Source organism: Emys orbicularis, chromosome 4, assembly GCF_028017835.1.
Source record: "Emys orbicularis isolate rEmyOrb1 chromosome 4, rEmyOrb1.hap1, whole genome shotgun sequence".
NCBI classification, from domain to species: domain Eukaryota; kingdom Metazoa; phylum Chordata; order Testudines; family Emydidae; genus Emys; species Emys orbicularis.
This window is the reverse complement of record NC_088686.1, coordinates 88,316,751-88,343,877: the sequence shown is the minus strand read 5'-3', so window position 1 is coordinate 88,343,877 and position 27,127 is coordinate 88,316,751. Positions and strand designations below refer to the sequence as shown.

Genomic DNA, 27,127 nt, shown 5'->3' with positions numbered 1-27,127 from the left:
TTGAAAAAAAATTAAGATAAAAAAACAGTGAATACTGGTAAACATGTCTGCAATATACACAGTTCTAATGGCAGCTATGTAAAGTAGAGGAATCTTTGCCTGCTAATGTAACTTCTACATTTTTCAGTGCCACACCATTAAAGCACATCATACACTTCTGGTAGAGTATTGCAAAAGCCTGATCTATAAAGGGGGATGGATAGCTCAGTGGTTTGAGCATTGGCCTGCTAAACTCAGGGTTGTGAGTTCAATCCTTGAGGGGGCCACTTAGGGATCTGGGGCAAAATCAGTACTTGGTCCTGCTAGTAAAGACAGGGGGCTGGACTCGATGACCTTTCAAGATCTGTTCCAGTTCTATGAGATAGGTATATCTCCATATATTTTAAAATGTTATCTGCATTTCCAGAAAGGAAAATGTTTTATGCAGGGGAAAAACCAGACCACAGAAAACTTATTAAAAAAATTCTGCACTTCAGACTCCAATGCATAGTTTAATATATTGTTTGTTCAGACATGAAAGCGTTTATCATTTTCTACACAAGAAAAAAAAACAAAAAACCACCAGGCTTTTGCAGATGGTATGCATTTTCAGAAGAAAACTAACAACTCAGAAAATGCTGTTCATAAGTGTGCATCACTTACATTGGATACTCCTGTAATTACCACCAAATAATATCACAGTTAAGTGTAATTATAAGTAAAGTACCATTAGCCAACAGCATGCAACACTGAATAAAAAACTGTATCAGACAAGCAAACTCTCTATCATTGCTGAGTCTACTAGAGAATTAAAACTGTCCTCTGGGATGCTCTCTGTTTTGGCTGTTCCACTTATATTCTTATAGGACATGTCTTAGCATATACTTATTTCTGCATTTTTACCACCATCCATATATTAAAGATCTCTACAGTCAATAGCCTATTATAATTCCCCCAGAAGTTGGCACACAATAGAACATTAAAGCCAGGAAATGCAGAGTTAACAACAGAGTTCCTTTCTAAATTCACCCTATTAGGTGCTGGAAGTTGCTAATACATGGGGCAGGCAAAAATCACCTGCTATAACTAAGAAAAAATGGCAAATTGAGGATGACAACAGTACTTAAAATCTCTCAGACTTAAAGGAAATTTCCATCATCACACAGAGCAGCTCTGAATCCTTTCATACAGTTTGTATAAATATAGCCAATACCTGCCAAATACAGATTTTGAGTAGAATATAGGCAGTTTAGTTTCCATATATTACTTTATTTCAGCAATTCCTACAGCATGTATGGTGGCAGTTCATAGTTTTACAGAAGATTACACAAAATAAAATAAGTTAATCAAATACTAACCAACTTTAATTCTGGTGGGCTCTCATTCCAGAGTGTCCTGAACTAAAAGAGACCAAGGCCAACTGAGTGTTCAAAACCAGGCTCCATTACTACGTGCTAAGCAATCAATCTTACCTGATGTGACAGGTAGTTACTCAAGGTACATCTACACAGGAGGAAAAAAAACCTCATGGCTGGCCCAGGTCAGCTGAGTAGGGCTTGAGCCCTGGCTGAAAAATTGCTGTGTAGACATTCAGGCTCTGGGACCCTGTGCAGGCCGAGGATCCCAGAACTCGGGCACCAGCCCAAGCCCGAAGGTCTACACAGCAATTTTTTTTAGCCCAGCAGGCCAAGCCAGAGTCAGCTGATCTGGGCCAGCCATGGCTGTGCTGTGGGTCTTCTATCCCTGTAAATGTACCCTCAAGGAACCAGGTCTCAGACCTTCCAGGGCCTTTAAGGAGGACAAACATTAAAACTACACACACACACAAGCCCATACAGAGACTAACACAAGCACATTTACACCAGCCTAAACCACTCAGGAGTTGAATAGCTTCATTTTGCATTAGCGAGAGCTCCAGAAGTAACCAATGGTAAAACATACTGGAGATCACCAGAGGGGGGAACGAATTGTTGTGAGGACCTCAGTAGAGAAGGCTAAATAAATCACTCTCATCATTCCTATAACAACAATGGCTTACCACTGCACAGTAATCTAGAAATTCAGAAGCAGTGACTGATGTTGTAGGACCTTGCAGCTATAGGTTATTCCAAAACATACTGGAATACCTATACCAAGAAGAGCTGGATTGTGAGATCCACAAATAGTAACTTAACTTCCTATAATTGCCCAACAACTGAGCTGATAATACTCATTTACTTTTAGCCATCAACTGGTGTTCAACCATAACAAGATCAGCATTTCCTATGCTATAAAATGACATCCAGGCAAGGCTGAAATGTTTTTAGTCTATAAATGCAAAGTAGAGAATGATTTTTTTTAGAGCTCTTAAATGAATGAAGAGATTACCTGGAGTTTCCAATAATGACCCCACAAAAATGTGGTGTTACTGATACTCATGGCAGTCAAAAAGTTAAAGTCATTCAATGATACAGAGACAGTAGATACCTGGCTTGTTTTCACACAATCTGATCATAACATTTGTCAAGTAATAGGTATTTCCTTCTCTAGTCCTGCTTCCTCCACTAATTTGCTGTCACCAATAGGAAACCGTTGCCTTTATTTCATTAAACCAGAAGTAGGGTATAAAAATCCCAACAATATGTCCCAGGATGAATACTATTCTCAATGATGAAGCCAGCCCAAAAGTTAGCTAGTAACACTCTTACTTACATTTACCCTTGCATAAGGTAAATGTAAACATTTTGTTAACCTTTGCACAATGGTTAAAGCTGAACTGCACCAACCATGGAGGTGTTCCTATATTTACAACAAACCAGTGAAGGGGAGGAATTCGCTTCACCTCCTCTGAAGAAAAGAGAAGGATATGCACTCATTACTTTACCCCTATCTTTGCAGTTACAAAAATAAAATAGTTAATTTAGCAACAGACTTTCCATTTCTTTTGGCAAAGAACGAGCCCGGGTTCTAGCAATATATATTTAAATTAATAATTCGAACATACTTTAGGAATAGTTCACCTGATTTTAGTTATAACACCCAAATTCTCAATTCTGATTTAGTTTGGAATATTGAAGACTAATGCCCTAGCATTTAATATAGGAGCCAGAGTGAGTGAGGTCATGCTCACATGTGTCTTCATAAAGACCACACTACTCAATTTTTTAAGAAGTTCTAAAATAGATGTTGGCAGCTGGCTTTAAGTTTCAATGCTGTGGATTAATTCTTCATGAAATTTCTTCTAAAATGCCTGCCAACTGCAGTGACAGACAAGGAGGGTGAGGCAATATCTTTTATTGGACCAACTTCTGTTGGTGACAGAGGCCAACAGAAATTGGTCCAATAAAAAGATATTACCTCACCCACTTTGTCTCTCTAATATCCTGGGATGGACGGGGCTACAACACCACTGCATTCATGTCATCTACAACGTTTACTAATCTAGTCTAAATGATAAGGCTGGATGATAAATATCCCTTACCAGCAACACAATCAGATTTTAGTAAACACCACTGTCCTTTCTTTGACCTTTTCACTGTGGCTCTGCTGGCTTTATCTGAGCCCTATGTTCTCCCCAATGCAATATAACAACCTGGTAAGTTATTGGAAACTGTGCTTGGTACTGAATCAAGTCATTTATTACCAATATCAGAACTCTTTGCTCTATGTGCTGTGCTCATCTGCAATGTAATTTAGAATGTAATTTCACAGGCTACTGCCTCACCTGTAGGGGTGCCATCTGGAAAGAGAATTATACCTGACATTTTCTCCCATGATGCTCTGGGGCATTCTTGCTTCCACACTGACAATGTTCAAGTTTAAAAAAACAAACAAACCAAAAAAACAAACAAACAAAAAAACCACCTTGCATTAGCACCTTCAAAAATAATTACTGCAAAGGGATCTGTACTGCACAAATCTGTGAGTAGAATATTAATGAGTCAGTCTTGCTAGTGGCTGAACTAACAGACATAAAAGATGACATGTTCTCTGTAAAAGACCAAACTGAATACATGGAACACTAAATCCTGTGCTGTGGAATTATGTGTTTCCCTCTTACAAAGCTTACCATTCTTCCACTAAACAATCAATAGTTAAAACAAATTACCACGGTTCTTTTCCTTTCTTTATGCTTTACAATCATAAGTGATGAGACACTTCTCCAGCTGCCAAAAGGCAATAAAAATAGATAAACAGTTCTATGCATTAAATTCAAGGAAGGTTAAATCAGCAGACTGGCCTGAGTGATGAACAAAAATGTTGCTAAAAATTGGGCACATTCCTTTAAAGCAAAGTTACAAAAGGTCAGATCTTTGCAAAGAGACCCTGCTACAGAAATTTTCTACAGACATTAATACAAATTGTTAGTTACTGACATTAAAAAAAAAATGATTTGTCAAATTTTTAAATACAGTATGAGAGGAGAGATTTACTTCAACAGTTTCACAAAACTCTTGCCAGTTGAATAGCCTATATTGCTACATATTAGTTTCCTTCTCTATTAGTCCATGAAATGCAATACCCTGTACTCTGTCACAGTCACTGAAAAATAAAGGAGTTTTCCTTAAATTGTTAAATTCTGAAGACTTGGACTAAAATCAAAGTACAGAAAATATGGTGTATATATAGTTTCAGATCAACACCTAGCAATTTAGGCATGTTCTCATCACTAAAGGGAAGTAAATGGGTTAATTTCTTTGAATGCAATAGGAAACATAGCTCTTGCAATAAAAAAGGTATACCAGTATACCTATTTAGTTACATATAGAGCTGAAAGCTGAAATATTTTGTCAAATGTATTTCTACGATGTGACAAATGACAATATCCTGCAACAATGTCGACAAATCTTATGGAATTAAGCATTACTGAATAAACGTTATACCTTTGGGATCTACTGGATTAAAAATGCAATTGTAAATTGTTACTGTGGAACTGTATGCAACTCCTCTAGGCAATTGACTAATATAATGTCTGGGAAGAATAAGGTTTTTTGGGGACAATACACATGAAGTGGATTTCCTAGGAAATACTTGGAAACCCCCACCTACAAACTCAGCCTTTAAAGCTTTGCTGTGGGGGGTGAGAGTGATCAGCTGATCATCCGTTATATGAGAACAGTTTAAAGGCGCAGTCTGGATTCTCCAGGGACCAAACAGACAAAGAAAGAACTTTTGAACAAACAGCTTGGGTTTAACATGACTCAGGGCCTTCTTCCTGATCCAGCAAACAAACAGGACCTTTGGTCTATGGACAGGCCCAATCCTTAGCTAAGAGTTGGAAGGACTAGGCTTATTGAGGCCTCATAAAACTGGGTGCTAGTTCTGAGCTGAGGCTGTGATGAACTTGTGACCACAAAAGAGACCCCTTTGGAGGACTCACCTGCCAGAGGCCCATGTTGGAGACAACTTGGGGTGGGGGGAGGGAAAGAGAAGGAAATGGGGAACTCTGGTAAGCTTATTAACATGCATGTAGGTTCTCTGGTTTTTAATGTTTTCTCTGGAATGCTTTTTCCTTAAGAATAAACTATGCTTGCTTAGGAAGTGCTGTGAGGTAACATATAACTGTGGCAATTACACTGCGTACCGCTTCTCAGGGGAGAAGCAAGTAGCTATATTTAGGCAGACTGTCTTTTGCTGGGAACACAGCAATGGCAGGAAACTGCTCAGCCTGGAAATAACCCATCAGGGTGAAGAGACGTGTGGGTCGCCACTCAAGAAAGGCAACAGCTGGGGAGTGAAAGCCTGAGAGTGGGTGCCCTTGCTGAACCACTGAGGGGAAATACAGCTGCAGTTGCCCTGAAATGTGACATTTATAAAACTGGTTGATAACTCTTTCAGTACAGAGTAGGACCCAAGATGGAGGGAAGGAAGAACTGAACAACCTAGTTTGACAGCCACTTGAATAACCACTATTATAATATTCTGTTACCTGATTAGGATTTATGGTAATAGCAAAAAGAGAACATAGGAAACGATGTACCAGATCAGACCACTAGTCCATCTAGTCTAATAACCTGCCTCCAAAAGAGGCCAGTATCCAACATTCCAAAAGAAAACAAGAAATCCTGCAGAAGGCAGCTACAGAATAATCTGTCCATAAAATCTCTTCCTTACGCCCCCCCTCCCCCCATTAGAGTTTGTCTTATTTCTTTAAGCAAGAAGATTTTTAACTGTCAAGATAAATTCCCAAATATGAGACCTGGAGTAAGGTACGAGATGGAATAAACTGGACAGGGGATTGTAGTTGATAATCTACAGAATAATATTGCATTGGCAGGTACACAAACAGGACAATCAGTCTCTCAATTTTCTAGTTAAAGAAAGACTGATTTGCAGATTTTATTAAATTGTTCTTTACTTTAAAACTATTTCACAAGGAACAAATAAATGCAAAATAAAGCTGTGGAAGAATAAGCTATACAGGAACTTCATCATATGGTCTGCAGCATCCCCCATTCTCCTTACACTTTATTAACATGGCCTTCACACTACTTGGAATTAATGATATTCTGCAAGTTAATTCAAAAATGCACCAGGGAAACAATATTTACTCACAGCAAACTCAAACCTCAAAACAACCCAAAAAACTCCAGTGATTTTATTAGTATTCACATCTTGCTGTGTCCTTAAGAAAGTGTAATATTGAACAGATAGAAAAAAAGCCAAACTGAAGATTTTAAAGTAGAAATCGGATACGCGCTATTGGATGTGGGTCGAAATCATATTTTCATACAACCTTACAGGAATCAATGTGTTCAGCATTTAAATAACTTCTCTTCACAATGTAATAAACTGAAAAAAATTCAAGTCTAGTTCAAAATATAGTTTACGATTTCTCAAAGAAAATATTTAAAGGTTGTGTTATTGCTGGCAAAATTATAAGCTCTTGTTTCCAAAGTCTAATGAAGTCATCACAAAAGTAACTTTGAGTACTACTGTCTGTGGTAAATAATATTAAAAGCACCAAACTTTTTAAGCTAATAAAAATGATTTTAAAAAAATAATGTACAACTATAAAAAGTGTTCATTCTCTAGCTCCCACCACCAATAGGGAGTAATAAATGTTATTTGCATCTCATTGCAACCCCTCCCCCCTCACTAAAATGATGAGCTTCAGACTTGACTATGGTATATGTATAGCAATTACTGCAAGGAAAAATTGATAAGATTTTCCTTCAAACGTCAGCTATTCTAACAAGTGAAGGATTAAGAGACAGGAATTTGGGGTTCTATACCTGGCTCTGTAAAGGATTCATTGTTTTAACTTGGACAAGTCACAACCCCTCCATACCTCCATCTACCCACATGTAAAAAGAGCATAACAGTCTCAGAAATACTGGAGATTTCATTCAACTGTAAAATCCTTTTCAGAGAAAGAATTACAAATGTTTTTCAAGTGATGATAAAATTCCAGGCTTCTTTTCAGATCCAAAAATGTAATCTAAAATTCAATCAGGCTCAAATGAGGAAGGGAAGGAATAACTAAAGAATAAAAACCCCCAAAACAGGAAAGTTAAATAGGTTTAAATGTGAGACAACATTTTGGAAGAGGAATATTTTGCCATGAACCCACTGGTGCAACATGATATTTTCTTTCAGTTACCTGCACTCATCTCTACAAGCAGCATATAAAATTTGCAGATATGCCAAAAAGTGTTTCATGTTTGCAATAAAATACCCACCACCCTAATTTTTGTGTAGGGAATGTTTGATTCAATTTAACTACAGAACTGGCATCAGCACTTCATATAGCAGCTCTTGTTTCACAGTTAAGTACTGTATGTAGAATTACTCTAATTGCTGTAAGACATCATTGCCTCTTAAAAATCTTTATCTCCAGGGAAAGGGCATAAACATGATTCTGCCTGCAACAAGCTATTTTGCACATAATACCTGCTAATAATGCAGTATTCAGAGCAAGATTCTGAACTTCCACTTAAATTTGGTATAATAAACAAAACTTGACACCCACAGTGATTTATATCCTTGAAGCACTGTACAAATACTAATGTTACACACACAAATGCACAAAGAAAATCCTCTACTTGGTAACCATTTGCAAAATGCCAATGGACAATAAATGCTCATATTATATATATGTATAAGCATTGTTTGTTTTAGCTGCATCTTGATACAGAATACAAGAGTAAGTGGGAATTAATCAATTTAAGAACTACATTTTGAATAAACTGATCTGATCAGTCTGCCTGTAGAATACCTATGACAAAGGCAAAAAGTTAAATATACTGGTCATGGTTTTGGTTTTTTTAAGGGCTGGATAATTGTGTGGCCAATAATATTTATAGTTCTGTAAATTAAGGTTTTCTATAGTTCAGAACACAAGGTAACTGAAGGGCATTATAGCAGGTTCATCCTTCTCTAACACCACAAGTACAATGCTAGAGGTAAGGCACCTCTGCATACAAGACCAGTGGTCTAATCTGGTAGAGAAAAATCTCATGTTCCTACATTCACAGAACTGGTCACTTAAAACCTGGAAGTCTGGCAACCACAACATTTGCTTACTTAGAATCCCCACAATCACTGCTATTCTAAAGCAACTTATTTTTATTAAGCTACTCCAAAGCACTGAACATTGCCAACTCTTTGTTCATTGAAGGCACAACCTTAAATCATCACCCTGCTTTATGTGGAAAGATAGATAAGCCTTTTAATTCCACGTATGCCAGCTACGGACCCATCTAACAGTTTGAGGACATTGCAGCTCTTCAAGGAGAGATGTATTTTTGTTCGCTCTGCAGAGTTTTTCCTGTACATAAGAACATAAGAAAGGCCGTACTGGGTCAGACCAAAGGTCCATCTAGCCCAGTATCTGTCTACTGACAGTGGCCAATGCCCCAGAGGGAGTGAACCTAACAGGCAATGATCAAGTGATCTCTCTCCTGCCATCCATCTCCATCCTCTGACGAACAGAGGCTAGGGACACCATTCTTACCCATCCTGGCTAATAGCCATTTATGGACTTAGCCACCATGAATTTATCCAGTCCCCTTTTAAACATTGTTATAGTCCTAGCCTTCACAACCTCCTCAGGTAAGGAGTTCCACAAGTTGACTGTGCGCTGCGTGAAGAAGAACTTCCTTTTATTTGTTTTAAACCTGCTGCCTATTAATTTCTTTTGGTGACCCCTAGTTCTTGTATTATGGGAATAAGTAAATAACTTTTCCTTATCCACTTTCTCAACATCACTCATGATTTTATATACCTCTATCATGTCCCCCCTTAGTCTTCTCTTTTCCAAACTGAAGAGTCCTAGCCTCTGTAATCTTTCCTCATATGGGACCCTCTCTAAACCCTTAATCATTTTAGTTGCTCTTTTCTGAACCTTTTCTAGTGCTAGAATATCTTTTTTGAGGTGAGGAGACCACATCTGTACACAGTATTCGAGATGTGGGCGAACCATGGATTGATATAAGGGCAATAATATATTCTCAGTCTTATTCTCTATCCCCTTTTTAATGATTCCTAACATCCTGTTTGCTTTTTTGACCGCCTCTGCACACTGCGTGGACATCTTTAGAGAACTATCCACGATGACGCCAAGATCTTTTTCCTGACTCGTTGTAGCTAAATTAGCCCCCATCATGTTGTATGTATAGTTGGGGTTATTTTTTCCAATGTGCATTACTTTACATTTATCCACATTAAATTTCATTTGCCATTTTGTTGCCCAATCACTTAGTTTTGTGAGATCTTTTTGAAGTTCTTCACAATCAGCTTTGGTCTTAACTATCTTGAGTAGTTTAGTATCATCTGCAAACTTTGCCACCTCACTGTTTACCCCTTTCTCCAGATCATTTATGAATAAATTGAATAGGATAGGTCCTAGGACTGACCCTTGGGGAACACCACTAGTTACCCCTCTCCATTCTGAGAATTTACCATTAATTCCTACCCTTTGTTCCCTGTCCTTTAACTAGTTCTCAATCCATGAAAGGACCTTCCCTTTTATCCCATGACAGCTTAATTTACGTAAGAGCCTTTGGTGAGGGACCTTGTCAAAGGCTTTCTGGAAATCTAAGTACACTATGTCCACCGGATCCCCCTTGTCCACATGTTTGTTGACCCCTTCAAAGAACTCTAATAGATTAGTAAGACACAATTTCCCTTTACAGAAACCATGTTGACTATTGCTCAAGAGTTTATGTTTTTCTATGTGTCTGACAATTTTGTTCTTTACTATTGTTTCAACTAATTTGCTCGGTACCGACGTTAGACTTACCGGTCTGTAATTGCCGGGATCACCCCTAGAGCCCTTTTTAAATATTGGCGTTACATTAGCTAACTTCCAGTCATTGGGTACCGAAGCCAATTTAAAGGACAGGTTACAAACCTTAGTTAATAGTTCCGCAACTTCACATTTGAGTTCTTTCAGAACTCTTGGGTGAATGCCATCTGGTCCCGGTGACTTGTTAATGTTGAGTTTATCAATTAATTCCAAAACCTCCTCTAGTGATACTTCAATCTGTGACAGTTCCTCAGATTTGTCACCTACAAAAGCCAGCTCAGGTTTGGGAATCTCCCTAACATCCTCAGCCGTGAAGACTGAAGCAAAGAATCCATTTAGTTTCTCCGCAATGACTTTATCATCTTTAAGCGCTCCTTTTGTATTTTCATCGTCAAGGGGCCCCACTGGTTGTTTAGCAGGCTTCCTGCTTCTGATGTACTTAAAAAACATTTTGTTATTACCTTTGGAGTTTTTGGCTAGCCGTTCTTCAAACTCCTCTTTGGCTTTTCTTATTACACTCTTGCACTTAAGTTGGCAGTGTTTGTGCTCCTTTCTATTTGCCTCACTAGGATTTGACTTCCACTTTTTAAAGGAAGTCTTTTTATCTCTCACTGCTTCTTTTACATGGTTGTTAAGCCACGGTGGCTCTTTTTTAGTTCTTTTACTGTTTTTCTTAATTTGGGGTATACATTGAAGTTGAGCCTCTATTATGGTGTCTTTAAAAAGGGCCCACGCAACTTGCAGGGATTTCACTTTAGTCACTGAACCTTTTAACTTTTGTCTAACTAACCCCCTCATTTTTGTATAGTTCCCCCTTTTGAAATTAAAGGCCACAGTGTTGGGCAGTTGAGGTGTTCTTCCCACCACAGGGATGTTGAATGCTATTGTATTATGGTCACTATTTCCAAGCGGTCCCGCTATAGTTACCTCTTGGACCAGCTCCTGCGCTCCACTCAGGATTAAATCTAGAGTCGCCTCTCCCCTTGTGGGTTCCCGTACTAGCTGCTCCATGAAGCAGTCATTTAAAGTATCGAGAAATTTTATCTCTGCATTTCGTCCTGAAGTGAAATGTTCCCAGTCAATATGGGGATAATTGAAATCCCCCACTATTATTGGGTTCTTAATTTTGATAGCCTCTCTAATTTCCCTTAGCATTTCATCATCACTATTACTGTCCTGGTCAGGTGGTCGATAATAGATCCCTAATGTTATATTTTTACTAGAGCATGAAATTTCTATCCATAGAGACTCTATGGAACCTGTGGATTCGCTTAAGATTTTTACTTCATTTGAATCTACACTTTCTAGGACTGTACTAGGACTCCACCTGTAAATAGGGCTAAAAGGATAAATGCAGAATAGTAAGACGACAGAACAGTTTCCTCCAATACTTTGCCAACTTGTGTGGAAAAGAGGAGGGGTCATTACTTGGTCACTATCGTCTTGCTCCAAACCATGTTGATCATTATGGTGGGGTGGTCCTCTGCTCCAAATGCCCAGACAAGAAATCCCTGATTCAGGCTGCGAGGCCAACCAGTCTCTCCATTGAATTCACAGCTGGGGAGGAATCTTGGCAGGGAACCTCCTCTTGGGTTAGCTCCAGTCTTTGGCATCATGCTTTTCGATACACACTACATGAAGGGGTAGCTCTCAACTGACCACACTTTTTCATATCTTCAGAGTAATTTACAAGCTAGTTTTAATGGAGAACAGAAACAAACTGGTGTCTTAGTTACATTTTGGACTTAGGAGGTAAGATGTACATTTTAGTCCTTCAGTTTTACCAACAGTGCATTCAGTCTCTGGCATAGAGGAGGACTGGCTTCTCTATTTATCAACATCCCCTGCCTGCTAGCCAGTCAAGAAACACAAATAAAATTCACAGAAGAGACAAATTGCTCATTCATCCTATCTCCAAGCTTGATGAGGATAATAAGTAGAGCAATAAGCATGAAATCTTTGTTTTAGGCACACAAAATGAGACACCCACAAAAATGTTCTGTGCAATGTACCACTGGCTACCTTCCTACATAGTTCTGTTAAGGGAAATTTAATCCAACTTGTCTGCTACAATATCTGCTAAATGAGAGCAGCGATATCTTTGCCAGTGAATACGCTCAAAGAATGGAACGCTGATAATTAAAAACTAGCATGGTCTAAACTCAACAATCTGTTTCCTTCATATCTTCACTAGTCTCAATTTTTCATTTTTATATCTATGCATGATTATTTCCATTCCCCTTCCAATAGCTCCACTGGAGTATGGAACTTAAATGGCTAAGTAAGAAAAAAGTTTAAGGAGGCAGCCAGCTTGGAAGCTATGTAGTAGTGCTGTGCTATACAAGATCTGCAGTTTCTAAACAAAAATGAAAATTCTCAGTAGATTGGGAATGGTACCAAGGCAACAGTAAAACATGGAAGATGTTGTAGAGTGTAATATGTCACTATGCATGATCGACCACCAATGTTGTTACAATGTTATTACTAGTGCAAGTAAAAAAAGTGCTCCATTTGTCATTATTTAAAAAAAAAAAAAAAAAAAATCCAAGTGATACTGCACTTACCCACCCAAGATGGTACGGTATTTTTTATTCTCCCATCAAAAAGTTATTTGCTTACAGTGAGAATTTTTACAAAAAACTGCTACTTCAATCTTGCAGTCCCACAAAAGACCATCAGTTCCCTGTCATGTAGGGCTGAAGTGTGAATCCACACGTGGCAGTATCCTTATGATAAATTCAGTTTATCATCTCTCTAACCATCTCATTTGCACCTTTGGCCACTAATCCATCTCCTGCTGGCCTTGGACTCTATGAATCTGCTAGAGCTACTTCTATATTCCAAATCTCTAAGCAGATTCAAGTAGTCACCTTTTAAAACATCCAGGGCAAGTCCTTCCCGTCTCACCTCACCCCAAAAAATTCACATCCCCCATGCAAAAATAAGTTAGACTAATTTGAGGACAGGCAATAATTTGATCTGGCATCTGTGGAAGTCTATGATCCAATACCTTGTGACCCATAAAGGTTAGAAATAGGAACTTTAGACTCTTGGAAAGTTGAAGAGTCCCAGCTTTTCATTAGGATGCATATCATTTGCTGTTAATTCTAGAAGGTCAAAAGGGCATTTGAATCTTTACTCCTCCCCCGCCCCTCAAAAAAACAATACTGTGTATATAAAGCCAAGAGATTTCCCCATTTTATTAGCTACAATTTTATCTCCCTCAGAGACCTGGACAGATTGAGGTAATTGACTTTACAGATGAAAAGTATGAAAGATCTACCAATATACATTTTTTTAACTGTAAAATAAAGCTTTGTAAGCCATGAGACATATGCAGATTTGCTTGTGGTTTAGAAACTTGTAATGAAACACTAAATCTTTATACCACACTTTATTCTGTATATGTCACATCTCTTCCAAAAACCTTTCAGAAGCATAAGAGAGGGAATTCATTTGTTACTATTATCCTCATTCTTCCTCCACCTTCCCGTCTATTGTTTATCACTCTGCTAGTTTTCTGGAATAAATTTGCTGCACAAAGCTTAATCTAAATCTGTTTTCCTAATGTCTGTATGGTGCATTATACAACAGTGCCATAATTCTAACAAAGGCCTTGGGAGCTACTACCATATAAATAACATTTTTAAAATCTGTACTGGTATTTTTCATATAATTGTAAAAATAAATTATTTTAAAAAACTGTTTCCACTGTGTGTGCGCGTGTGTGTCTGTCTAAGTATTATAGAAACCATTTCTATTGTCTTTGCTGTAGCGTAGACATACTCTAAGATGCTTTTGGAATTTCCACTGTTGGTGTCTATCACTAGGTAATTACAGAAAAACTACTGTAATGCCATCTGAATAGCAAGTATTTATACTGTCAAAAGTAACCAAAGTAGCTAACTTGAGCCTGGGGGCTTTACTAATTTAGTTAGCACGTGATTAAACCAAAGTATCACACTGTTATAAAACTGCATGAAATATTTGAAACTAAGGGCAACGCAAATGTTCTGAGTTGTACATTTCCAACTCTGAACTACTTAATGCAAATGATATGGAAGGTCAATGCAGTTAGAGCCAAGAGTACATTTGCAAATGCAATAAGAAGCTAGTTAATTTTTGTTAAGTGCTGACTGTATGAAAAGACAGACATGATACCTGTCCCAAAGAGTGTAAAACAGACAAATCAGACAAAATGTATATGGAGAGAACCAGACAACTAAGGCACTGCAAATCTGCAGATATCTACATCCATGGACCATGTTTGTGGATCGCGGATTGATGCAGATCCAAATTTTATATCTAGAGCCCCGCAAATCTGCAGATATCTGCTTTACATCCAAGGACCATGTTTGCGGATCATGGATTGGATGCGGATACAAATTTTGTGATACCAATTTAAAATTTAAACCACTTGGCAGGGAGGGAGTGCATTTAACAAAGCAATCTAATGCTTACCAATGTAGTTTTATATTTCCACAGATGCTGAAAAAGATTAGCTACACTACATAACTATGTATAAGCAAGATGATGATTTTTCAAGATACATGGCAAAGCTCAATTTTTTTAAATGGACTTACTACATGAAACCTATGTTATAAGACCTTACCCATGAGTTTTTGAAACATCATGCCATACAGTCACAATCAACTACACAAGCCTCAAGCTGAAAACTCAATATAGATAGTGAGCTGTATCAGACACAGTACACTACAAAAAGGCAATATAACTGTGCTTTAAAAATCTTGAATTGGGACAACCCAGAAAAGAGGTGTCAGGGATTATCAGGTATTTCTGGTGCCAGGTATTGAGGACCATTTTTTCCACCTTTCCTGGTGACAAAAGTTCTCCTTCAGGCAAGACAGATTTCAAAATTCAATTAACAGTCTAGACTGAAAAATCAGGATTATTTTTGTAAAACTGATTTTGATAATGCTTTTGCTAAAAAAAAGTCTTACACTACATTTAGTTATTTGTGTATCTTACCATCCACTCAGATATAATAATGTCCACTTTTTCAACAGGCAAATCAACTTCTTCAATTCTTCCTTTGACTAGGGTAATTGTATCTTCAAGATTATTGAGCCTGCAAGTTACAATTTCACAATATCAGTAACATTAGATGACTCCTTAATGTTAACTCACCATGGAAGTTTCAATAATAAAGTAGAAGATCTATCCTGAATGTTTACATTTGTCATGTTCTCCTTTCTAAGGGGTAAAACATTCTTCTCTACTATGCAGTAAAGAACCTGTAGTAGAGTAAGATTTCAGAAAACTTAGTGCTTACTGTTTGTAAATTTGACCTCTAAACTTCCTCTTTTGAGTCATCTTTCAAAAAAGCAAAGAGCATAGTAAAAGTTCCAAAAACTCTATCAGGCAAGAGACAGGTAAAAAAATGGTGGTCAGTAGAAGATCAACAGGGGCATCCCTTAAGCACTGTGCATACAAAGTTGTTGGCCTCAAAGCACAGGAAAAAATAAAATGAAATATGCCTCCCCCTTCTTTTCACTTATGGGTTCCCAGTTCTCCTTCTCTGACCCCCGTGAATAAGCCTAGTGTGTTGTGATGAGTGAACGCTAATGAGTGATGAAAATTTACTCCCTCACAAAGCTATTTTAACAAAAACAAATTGTGGGCAAACAAAACCAACTGAAAAGTCACTGAGAACAACTGCTCCCCATAGATCAATAATATTATTCTACAATAAAGGCATTTTCTTCATTGTGCTTTCTGCAACAGTGTTATCTGCAATGTTTAATAACTGCAGTATTCCGATATTACCTTATGCACAATTTATAGTAGAAACATGTTTAGTACAAAAGGTACGCTTTGCCATGTTGCTACAGTTTTCTGAATAAAAACACATTGCCATTTAAGGGCTAAACAACTTGAGTTAAAATATTTCCAGTCTCTGTAGTGCACCATATCAATCTTTCTTGAATGTGCATTATCACGACAGCTAATGTTATAGAGGACAGAATAATTATTTGCACCAGAGAAATTTATTTCTCCACAATTCTTAACTCTGCCCCTTTTCTGGATATCTTACTCCTACAATCTCTCTATGCCTCACTTTCAGTGAAACCCAGTAATCTCTTTAAAAATTTAATCTAGAGGACAACAGCAGAGACAACATGAGGGAGAAATGGAAAGGATGATGGGCTACATGAACATTTGAATGAGGGGGCAATTAAATATTGACTAAACCTCAGAATCCTCTGTTGAAATATTTTGAGAATTTACAGCACCAAGGGCAAAAATAGTGATAAAAAGAATTGTTTCTGCCGCTAAATATGCACTAAAAGAAGTTAGAATTAAGTTTGATAAATGAGAAATTTTAAATAGATCAATGAATCTGAGCAGCAGTTAGCTAGAGAAAGCTAGCCAAAGCAAAGGCCAAAATATACATAGGAGGAACAGTAAATTGAAAAAGTGGAAATTCATTATATCCATTACTTAAGTGAAGTGCAATACAGTAGTAAATAGTGATTTAGCAACTACACTATAGAAAAATGCAGGGATCTCATTTGGCAGGTCTATTTTTGTTTTTTACTTTACAGTGACAACTTCAAATCACACTTCACACTAGAAACTCATTGGACAGCTATTAGGTATTCAGGACAGGGCCAGAAGCAGAGTTAGTAAACTAAGGAGTCTTCTATGTGGCCATATAGTTATCTGACTCAGAACCCTAATTTTCACCATGATTAATTCACTTAATTTTTACCCTATTTTTTCACCATGACTTTCAACCCTATTCATTGACCTCTTCCACATGCTACTAATTCAGCATATATATGAGTAACTGTACTTCCTGGGGGGCGAATGCACTTGAAGTCATGACTCAGACATAGGTGAGCAGACTTGCTTACAATATAGGAATTGCATTATTCCTAACCTTGTCATTTTATGATATTACAATAAACATTCATCACATTATGAGGAACTTGACAGTTACACCCTTTATGAAAAGTACTAAGTTATAACAAGGCTGTCATAAATTGCTTGAATGCAAATAGGAGAAATAAAACAGTTTTACAGCAGAAGTAACCAAACATATAGCTGTAACCAAGGGATCAGCCACTCTTCCCACCAGCTTCTTCTGACACATTACTCCTCATTTCATTAGTTCCATGTTTCTCATGCTCCCACCTCTGCTCTTCATATTGCAAAGTCCTCCCCTTCAAAGTGTCCCCGTCCTCCCTGCTCCATCACAACATCCTACTTTTACACATGGCCACATACATCCTAGTGAAACTGGAAGCAATAATTTGTTGCTGGTGACTTTGCAGTGTTTTTAAAAAAAAAAAAAAAAACACCAAAAAAAAAAAAACCACAAAGGTTTTGCTGACACTAACGAAAATTAATGTTAGCAACATAATAACTTTCCCCGCCAGCTAGTAAGAAATCAGATAGAGGACAATTAAATATACAAAGTCAGACTAAGAGAGGGACAAAATGCTGTACGTAAGTGGACATTTTGTAACGTGCTACAAAAGGAAGACTCCATTAAAGTCTATTACAGACAACCAATTTGTAGCAAGCACTCTAGTATAGTATGGCTCTCGACAACAGACTTATGAAGCTAAGACACCCTCTTAACTATGACATCAATTGATATATTCTTATATAAATAAGTCAGCAAAGTGAATTTTATAAACCCTCTTTAAAAGCATTAAATAAGCTAAAGCATGAAAAGTCTTCATTTTTAAGGACTAACAAGGACTTCAACAATAAAAGACAATTACAAAACATAGAATATAAAATTAAATAGGACTGCTTTGATTAATTAGTGGATCAGAAATTGTAACAATAACTTAGTATAATGCAGCCCTGCAAAAGACTATTCATCCGCTAGGCTTTTACCTTACACTAACATTTGGTACCTAAAATTTCCCACCATTGCTACCACTGGTGGAGCTACTAGTGGAAGCACTAGAATAGAAGAGGCACTGGTGGTTGCTTTCCATTTATCCTCACCAAAAGATATGCACTCAGTCTCAGCCAATGCTGGTTAAAAGGGAAGATTTTTAAAGACATGAGTAGATCTGACCACTGATCACTAACAGCAGCAGCAGCTTTAACCACTAAAAGTCACTTAAGTTACAGCACAACAATTTCACAACTTTTCCTACCTAATGATGTCCATTGCCTGATAAACAATTTCAGACTGGTCAACTGCAATCACCTTCTTCGCACCTGCTTTGGCAGCAAACATGGAGAGTATTCCAGTCCCACAGCCAACATCCAAAACCACCTGAAACAAAGAAGGTAGTATTTACTCTCTTAGTTCATTTTCCTTCCAATCACCACAAAGCTTTTCATTATCTCTGCTGAAACTATAACCTAACAGGAGGAATTAAACTGTTCAAATAACGTCAGACCCAAAACCCAACCATGACCCAATCATCAATTACAACTGAAGAGAAGTTAAAAGTGTCACCATACAAAATGAGTACCTCCGAAGAGCCAGGTAAACATGGCAGATTAGCTCTATCTGAAGATGAAATCATTCATGAGTCATAATATTTACATGCAATTATTTGGGCATGCAACACTAGAACTACTAAAAAAATTAACATGGGAAAGTTGCATAACTAGGATGGACAGAAAATTTGAGACTAGAGTCTCAATATCACCAAACTGTTCATGCGGTCAGAATTTAAACTAGCACTGCTGTGGAAAAACTTGCATTCCAGCTGTACCATTCACGGCACTGTAATTAAAGGTTTCCCAGTTTTTTCCATTCTGAGCCTATCTGGTGATTTTAAATGTTGCCATAAAGATTCATTACAAGCACAAACTTGGCATAGAAAAGCTCAGATAAGGATTTTTAAAACAGTTATTTACAAAGTGCTTAGGTAAGTACTAGAGTCAAGAAGTAAAGGAAAGAATCAGTAAGGATTAGAAGTAAAAATAAAAATATTTTGAAGTGTTAGTTTCTAAGCCAATTGCAACTTAGATACCTTTGTTCTACAAAGAGTATTTATAATCTGCAAGCACCTTTAAATATCTACTTTCCATGCAGAGAAGAAGTTAACAGACACAGTGATCATTAAAAAAAAAAAAATCAAATCTATTGTGGCTGGAATTCCGATGCAAATACCATGATTAGGTTTTTTGTTGTTGTTGTTTAAAGAAAAAACAAAAACACACCTTTCTCCTGATATGTTGCTCAATTCTTTACTGACACCACATAAATCTACAAAAATGCCCTCTGACTTGACTGTTTCTCTGCTTACGTAAATACCATTTTTAACTCTTCTCCATTTACCTCTGTGTTGGGTATATTCCCCACAAGGGGAATTCGGCAGGTTTCCTACAGGTGTTTCTACAACTCTTAAGTAGAAGGAGAGGGCGAAGCTTCATCATTCATAATACCAAATAAGGCAACCTGTCCCACCCAAACTTCTCTCATAAGAACATAATAAGAACATAAGAAAAGCCGTACCGGGTCAGACCAAAGGTCCATCTAGCCCAGTATCCTGTCTACTGACAGTGGCCAATGCCAGGTGCCCCAGAAGGAGTGGACGTAACAGGTAACGATCAAGTGATCTCTCTCCTGCCATCCATCTCCATCCTCTGACAAACAGAGGCTAGGGACACCATTCCTTACCCATCCTGGCTAATAGCCATTAATGGACTTAACCACCATGAATTTATCCATTTCTCTTTTAAACGCTGTTATAGTCCTAGCCTTCACAACCTCCTCAGGTAAGGAGTTCCACAAGTTGACTGTGCGCTGTGTGAAGAAGAACTTCCTTTTATTTGTTTTAAACCTGCTGCCTATTAATTTCATTTGATGACCCCTAGTTCTTCTATTACACTGCTCTACAGCCAAAATGCTTTTGAAATAAATGTAGTCAAACTTTACTAATTCTGGGTCACTGAGAACGAAAATGATGCTTAAAATTGTTGATTGGCTCTAGTTTTCAAGATATGCTATTGGGTCAGTATATACGACCCTTGACTTGGGAATGGCGGAGGATAAGTGAGTTATAAAGGGAAGGGATCTCAATTTAAACCAGAAATGACTAATACACATCTTTGACTGGATCTATGAATAAATCTATGACTGGGTTTGGACAGTACTTGCTTTTTAGGCAAAACAATGAATGATGCAATCTGAAGCTGGTATTGCATCATACAGGATATGAATTGCATCCTGTTATTCCTAGAAGTCATGGATGATGCAATCATAACGAAGCTTACATCACACTGCTGAACAAATTGCCCTATATCAGTTCTAGAAATCATACAGTGTCGTGCTCTCTTATTTGTCAGTGTTTGATTTTGCAAAGGGACACATTTCTGTTTAGCCAAAGTGAGCAGAGATGCCTCGTACTTGTGTGAACAGTGCAGATAACTTCTGCTATGTTTGTGGTGAAGTGACTTTTGCATCACAAAAGCGCAGTATAACCACTATGGTTAAGAAAGCCTATCACCTTTATTTTGGCTGCAAAATTGGAGATCAGGACAAGAGGTGGGCCCCACACATATGCTGCAACACTTGTGCAACAAATCTTCGCCAGTGGTTGAACAGGAAAACGAAATCTATGCCTTTTGCAGTGCCAATGATTTGGAGAGAACCAACAGATCATACCAGCAATTGTTATTTCTGCATGGTGCCTCCAGTTGGGAAAGGTGTGTCAAAGAAGAAAAAGTGGACTGTGCATTATCCAAACATTCCATCAGCTATACGCCCAGTACCCCACGGAGAAGGGCTGCCGGTTCCTGATGCACCAGAATCATTCTCACTTGAGTCAGACGAGGAAGAGGAAGAGGATAAAACTTCTGGTCCTGAACCATCAATGTCACAGGACCCACATTTTCTCCCATCCTCCTCCACTGAACCACACCTCAGAACACAAGGTGAACTGAATGACCTTGTCAGGGATTTGGAACTACCCAAGAGTAAGGCAGAACTGTTGGGCTCCAGACTACAGCAGTGGAATCTCCTGGCAGGTAATGTTAGGGTTTCCATGTTCCGTGTCCGTCAAAAGGATCTTGTCCCATTCTTCTTCATGGAAGGTGATCTTGTAGCCTGCAACAACATCGATGGTGTGATGGCAGCCCTCAACATCGTTCACGATCCAGATGAGTGGAGACTGTTCATTGATTCATCGAAGACGAGTCTTAAAGCTGTTTTACTGCATAATGGCAATGTTTTGCCATCCATTCCAGTTGGTCATGCAGTCCATATGAAGGAAACCTATGACAACATGAAACAACTTTTGAGGTGCATTAACTATGACCAACATCAGTGGCAGCTTTGTGGCGATTTGAAGGTTGTTGCTCTCTTGCTTGGTCTGCAGACTGGATACACAAAGTACTGCTGTTTTCTCTGCGAATGGGATAGTCGTGCAAGAGAGTCCCACTACATCAAGAAAGATTGGCCACTCCGACAGTCATTCGAACCTGGGAGGAAAAAAGTGTTCAGCATCCACCGCTTGTTGAAATCAAGGAAGATTTTGTTACCACCCTTACACATCAAGCTGGGTCTGATGAAGAACTTTGTCAAGGCCATTGACAAAACACAAACAGCTTTCAAGTACCTCCGTGGAAAATTTCCAAGGTTAAGTGAAGCTAAGATAAAGGAAGGTGTCTTTGTTGGTCCTCAGATTCGTGAACTTCTTCGAGATGATGCATTTGACCATGCACTGCGTGGCAAGGAAAAGACGGCATGGAAAGCCTTCCAGTTAGTGGCAATAAATTTTCTCGGAAACAACAAGGCAGACAACTACAGGTTGTTGGTGGAAAGCCTCCTCAAGGCATACAAAAGCCTTGGTTGCAACATGTCACTAAAGATACATTTTTTGCACTCTCATCTAGAGTTTTTTCCACCGAACTGCGGAGCAGTTAGCGACGAGCACGGCGAGCGATTTCACCAGGACATTGCAACAATGGAGAAACGCTATCAGGGCAAATGGAGCCCATCAATGCTTGCAGACTATTGCTGGACAGTGACAAGAGATGCTCCATTTAATGAATACAAGAGACAAGGCAAGAAGCGCCGAGTAGACACTGAATAAGACTAAACTATGTACAGAATAGTTTTTTGCCTTTTGTTTCATAATAAATTTTATTTATATAACCCTTTTGCTGATTTTTAAAGTGTTACATAAACAGGACAGGTGAAATATTATCATGTAAAGCAACCATAAACACATGAAAAGACCTAGGTTTACAATTTATGATTAAAACTCTATCTACACAATATACATAGACCTAAAATGTAAAAACTTAAATATCTTAGAAACAGTAGCCAATCAGTTGTTTTAATTGTCATATTTGAATTCAGCACATCAAAATACATAATAAATAGCACATTTTATCTCTGAAGCAGACGACTTCTCAAAAATTGTAGACCAGTGTTATGGGAATAAGTAAATAACTTTTCCTTATCCACTTTCTCCACCTCACTCATGATTTTATATACCTCTATCATATGCCCCCTTAGTCTCCTCTTTTCCAAGCTGAAGAGTCCTAGCCTCTTTAATCTCTCCTCATATGGGACCCGTTCCAAACCCCTAATCATTTTAGTTGCCCTTTTCTGAACCTTTTCTAGTGCCAGTATATCTTTTTTGAGATGAGGAGACCACATCTGTACGCAGTATTTGAGATGTGGGCATACCATCAATTTATATAAGGGCAATAATAAATTCTCAGTCTTATTCTCTATCCCCTTTTTAATGATTCCTAACATCCTGTTTGCTTTTTTGACCGCCTCTGCACACTGCGTGGACATCTTCAGAGAACTATCCACGATGACTCCAAGATCTTTTTCCTGACTTGTTGTACCTAAATTAGCCCCCATCATATTGTATGTACAGTTGGGGTTATTTTTTCCAATGTGCATTACTTTACATTTATCCACATTAAATTTCATTTGCCATTTTGTTGCCCAATCACTTAGTTTTGTGAGATCTTTTTGAAGTTCATCACAGTCTGCTTTGGTCTTAACTATCTTGAGTTTAGTATCATCTGCAAACTTTGCCACCTCACTGTTTACCCCTTTCTCCAGATCATTTATGAATAAGTTGAATAGGATTGGTCCGAGGACTGACCCTTGGGGAACACCACTAGTTACCCGTCTCCATTCTGAGAATTTACCATTAATTCCTACCCTTTGTTCCCGATCTTTTAACCAGTTCTCAATCCACGAAAGGACCTTCCCTTTTATCCCATGACAGCTTAATTTACATAAGAGCCTTTGGTGAGGGACCTCGTCAAAGGCTTTCTGGAAATCTAAGTACACTATGTCCACTGGTTTCAGAGTAGCAGCCGTGTTAGTCTGTATCCGCAAAAAGAACAGGAGTACTTGTGGCACCTTAGAGACTAACAAATTTATTAGAGCATAAGCTTTCGTGGGCTACAGCCCACTTCTTCGGATGCATATAGAATGGAACATATATTGAGGAAATACATATACACACATTCAGAGAGAATGAACAGGTGGGAGTTGTCTTACCAACTCTGAGAGGCCAATTAAGTAAGAGGAAAAAAAAAAAAAAACTTTTGAAGTGATAATCAAGATAGCCCAGTACAGACAGTTTGATAAGAAGTGTGAGAATACTTACAAGGGGAGATAGATTCAATGTTTGTAATGGCTCAGCCATTCCCAGTCCTTATTCAATCCTAAGTTGATTGTATCTAGTTTGCATATCAATTCCAGCTCAGCAGTCTCTCGTTGGAGTCTGTTTTTGAAGGTTTTCTGTTGTAAAATAGCCACCCGCAGGTCCACTGGATCCCCCTTGTCCACATGTTTGGACAAGCTGGAGGGCCGAGGCAGGAAGGGTTGAAGCATCATTTTGGGAGGCTTGTAACAGGTGGATAGGGCTGATAAACGATATTGACCATCACCCATTTACCTCATGAAAGCCCTATGAATTACTTGAGGGGTTTTTTTATATGGAAGGCCATTTGCCAACATGCAAAAATAAGGGTTACTACCAGGTATGGGAACTGCACCTCACCATGGATTTGACATAGAAACCTACTTTGTCAGTTGGTGATTGAATGCTAAGTAGGATAAGTTTTTTTGAAGTGTTCCAGAGTCAGCACAGGAGATTGATGCCTGCATCTCAGGAGCCCCAAGTTCAGTTTCCAACTGCCACTGACTTTCTATACAACTAAGCAAGTCACTTTGGGCTTCACTATGCCTAGCCTATGCAGGTGCAAGAAATGGCTTGGATGGCGATTGGGAATCAACAAGTCTTCCCCATCTCCCTCCGCATGCCTGGCTGGGGCCAAGATATATCAGGAAATGCTGACATTTCTCCCTGCTAACCAGAATCTGTGAAAATACTCCTTAAAAGTGGAAGGAGAGAAGATGGGCATAACTCTTCTCCCCGCCCCCCATTTTGCTCTTGCCAGCAGAGCTAGATAGGTACAGCAGGAGTGCACTAGCAGCCCTTGAAAGATATTCCCATTCTAGCGGATGCTCCCCAGCAGGAATTCTAGCTAACTTAGCCAGTTAGAATTTCTCCAGGGCTCCTCACTTCAGCATGGTTGCTACCCTTCACACAAATCTTTCTTCTCAAGTAATGGCTTTAAAGCCCCAATGACCCTTAATCCCTACCTCTGTTTCCCCATTTACAAAATGGGACCACAAACTTTCCAATCTTTGAACTTGAGATGAAAGTTGCTGTTGTCAGTACAGTATTACACACCTTAATTGTAGGACTGAATGGAAATGAGTAACCTTTAACAATGACTGATCAGTTTCACAGCTGCTACTCAGTGATGGGCAGCAGTAAAATCGACATGAAACATATCAGCAACTGCTGAGACCCCTGAGTCCACTGCCCCAGGGCAGCCCTGCCATCTGGACCCCAGGGCTTCCAAACTCCCAGGCCAGTTGCTCCCCAGCCTGCCCAACTCCCATAGCCTGCAGACAGAGCTTTTGGACTCCCTACTGTGTTGTTGGGAGCCTAGACTCAAAGCCACAGTCTGAGCCAGGGCTCCCAGCTACACTGGCAAGAAGCCTGTAAACCCTAAGGCTCTGTCTACACTGTAATGTAAACCTAAATCTGTGGGACTTAAGACAGCAGGCTTGGTGTTTGTAAGCCTGCGCTTGAGCATCCACACTGAACATTGACTGGGTCTCATATCGATGCTCATGAGTCCACACTGCACTACACACACTTGAGTCAAATCAGCTTATCCCAGGCTGCCTAGTGTCCTCCCCTGCTGCTCTAGACCTTTGTTCGTGGTGCTCTATGGGAAAACTTGACCGTCACAGTTGTTACAGCCTGCCAACACATCCAACCAAGCCTATTGGGTCAGCACACCTCTGGCGACTGGGGCCAGCAACATGGAGAGCTCCTTGTTTGAAGAGCTTCTTCTGCTTGCACTTTCACTCCTGTGTCAGCAAACGGGCAGAGCATCCATGAAATGCTGCTGGGCATTTCAGTGGTGTTTTTCTGATCTACCAAAAGACCTGTCGGAGGAAGGCAAATGACAACAGACTCGAACTCACTGATCCTGCTCATGACTCTCTACATAGCTGCTGATGCCCCCTATGTTGACCAGCGCTTCTGGAGCACAAGCACAGACTGGTGGGATCACATCACCACGTGGACCTGGGGTGATCAGCAGTGAGTCTGGAACTGTCACATTAAGAAAACAATATTTCTGAAGCTTCATGAGCTTCACATGCATGAGGAAGGCCATGCTGGTCCAGAAGCATGCTGCTGCTAACCAGTTTGGTATTGGAAAGTCAACTGTGGGTAAAGTGGTGGTGGAAGTTTCTGAGGCAATCAGGCACGTGGTTTACCCTGTCCAACTAGCATTCAGTTCCCCTTGCACGGGCCATCCAACCATGGCATTGCCTAACGTGTTCCCAGTCTGCAGAACATGGTACCGTGGAGGGGACTCAGGATGTGGTGCAGGTGCTTGAATTCTAGCAGCAGTTAGTTCACACAGCTTCTCAAACAGGTGTTTCTGCTGCGCTCTATCCTCCTCCCTCAAGCAATGTTCCTGCTCCAGAAACTGTGTTGCAAGTCTCTCCTCACATGCCGCAATTCTCTCCACAGACTCTGCTGCCCATCTGTGCCTTTCCACTTACTGTGAATCCTTTTCCCTTTTGTATTGTACCGGATTGTTAGCTCTGTCTAGGATGTCCACCACAAGTTTGTCACAGAAATACTTCCCTGAAAAATACACCCTTTGCTGAAACGTGATTACATTTACATATGGACTACATGCAAACACACACGGTAATACAGATTCTGAAAGAACTGTACAGCCAGACCTCTGTCCCATGACATATCTGGACTGCATACAACCCCCCTGTGCATTTTGACAGTGAATTCATCCCCCATGCACCACATTTCCGCCTCCTCCTCGTCCCCTACAGTTTGTTTACAGGAGGCTTGTTATGCTGTGGCGTGGTACTAAAAGAGAAGGCAAGATGAAGTTTACTTTTAACATCCCAGCACATCTTCGTAAGAATGTGCAAGTACCTAGAAAAAATTTCATGATAAATACTTGTTTAACTGTTTGTGCTTCCGGATCACCATTGTGAATTCCACCTGGTATGGGATGACACCAAGACACCAGTCTGCAATCCACCATTAGCAGATAAGGAAATGGAAGTTCTGGACACAGAATTTTTCCTAGGAACTATGCACTCCTCTTCAACCTTTGCAAATGTTCCAGTAAGAAGTCAATTCAGTGGCCAATGCATATATGGTACTGCCATTGCCACTGAAGTTCTTGCATGGAGCGGCTACAGGAATCAGGCTGAGGTCTTCTGGAGACAGGAATGGAAAATAAAACCAATGCTTCTCTAACAGCTGAAGTCTCATGTTTTCCAATGATACTGTCCTGCTCTTACATAGCATTTCATCTACAGGATGTAACAAAATAGCTGAACCATGAAAGCTGGAAAATGAGGGCTAAAAATAAACC

The 27,127-nt window shown here is 39.2% G+C and overlaps 1 protein-coding gene across 1 annotated transcript in view; it reads right to left on the bottom strand.

Moving 5' to 3' along the window:
- Positions 1-27,127, bottom strand: part of PRMT3 (protein arginine methyltransferase 3) — a 110,729-nt gene that overhangs the window by 59,583 nt on the left and 24,019 nt on the right. The window contains exons 9-10 of the mRNA XM_065403650.1: positions 18,349-18,470; positions 15,197-15,296 (exon numbers count right to left, since the gene is read on the bottom strand). Of these exons, the coding sequence (XP_065259722.1) occupies positions 15,197-15,296; positions 18,349-18,470 (222 nt within the window). The remainder of the gene's footprint in view (positions 1-15,196; positions 15,297-18,348; positions 18,471-27,127) is intronic.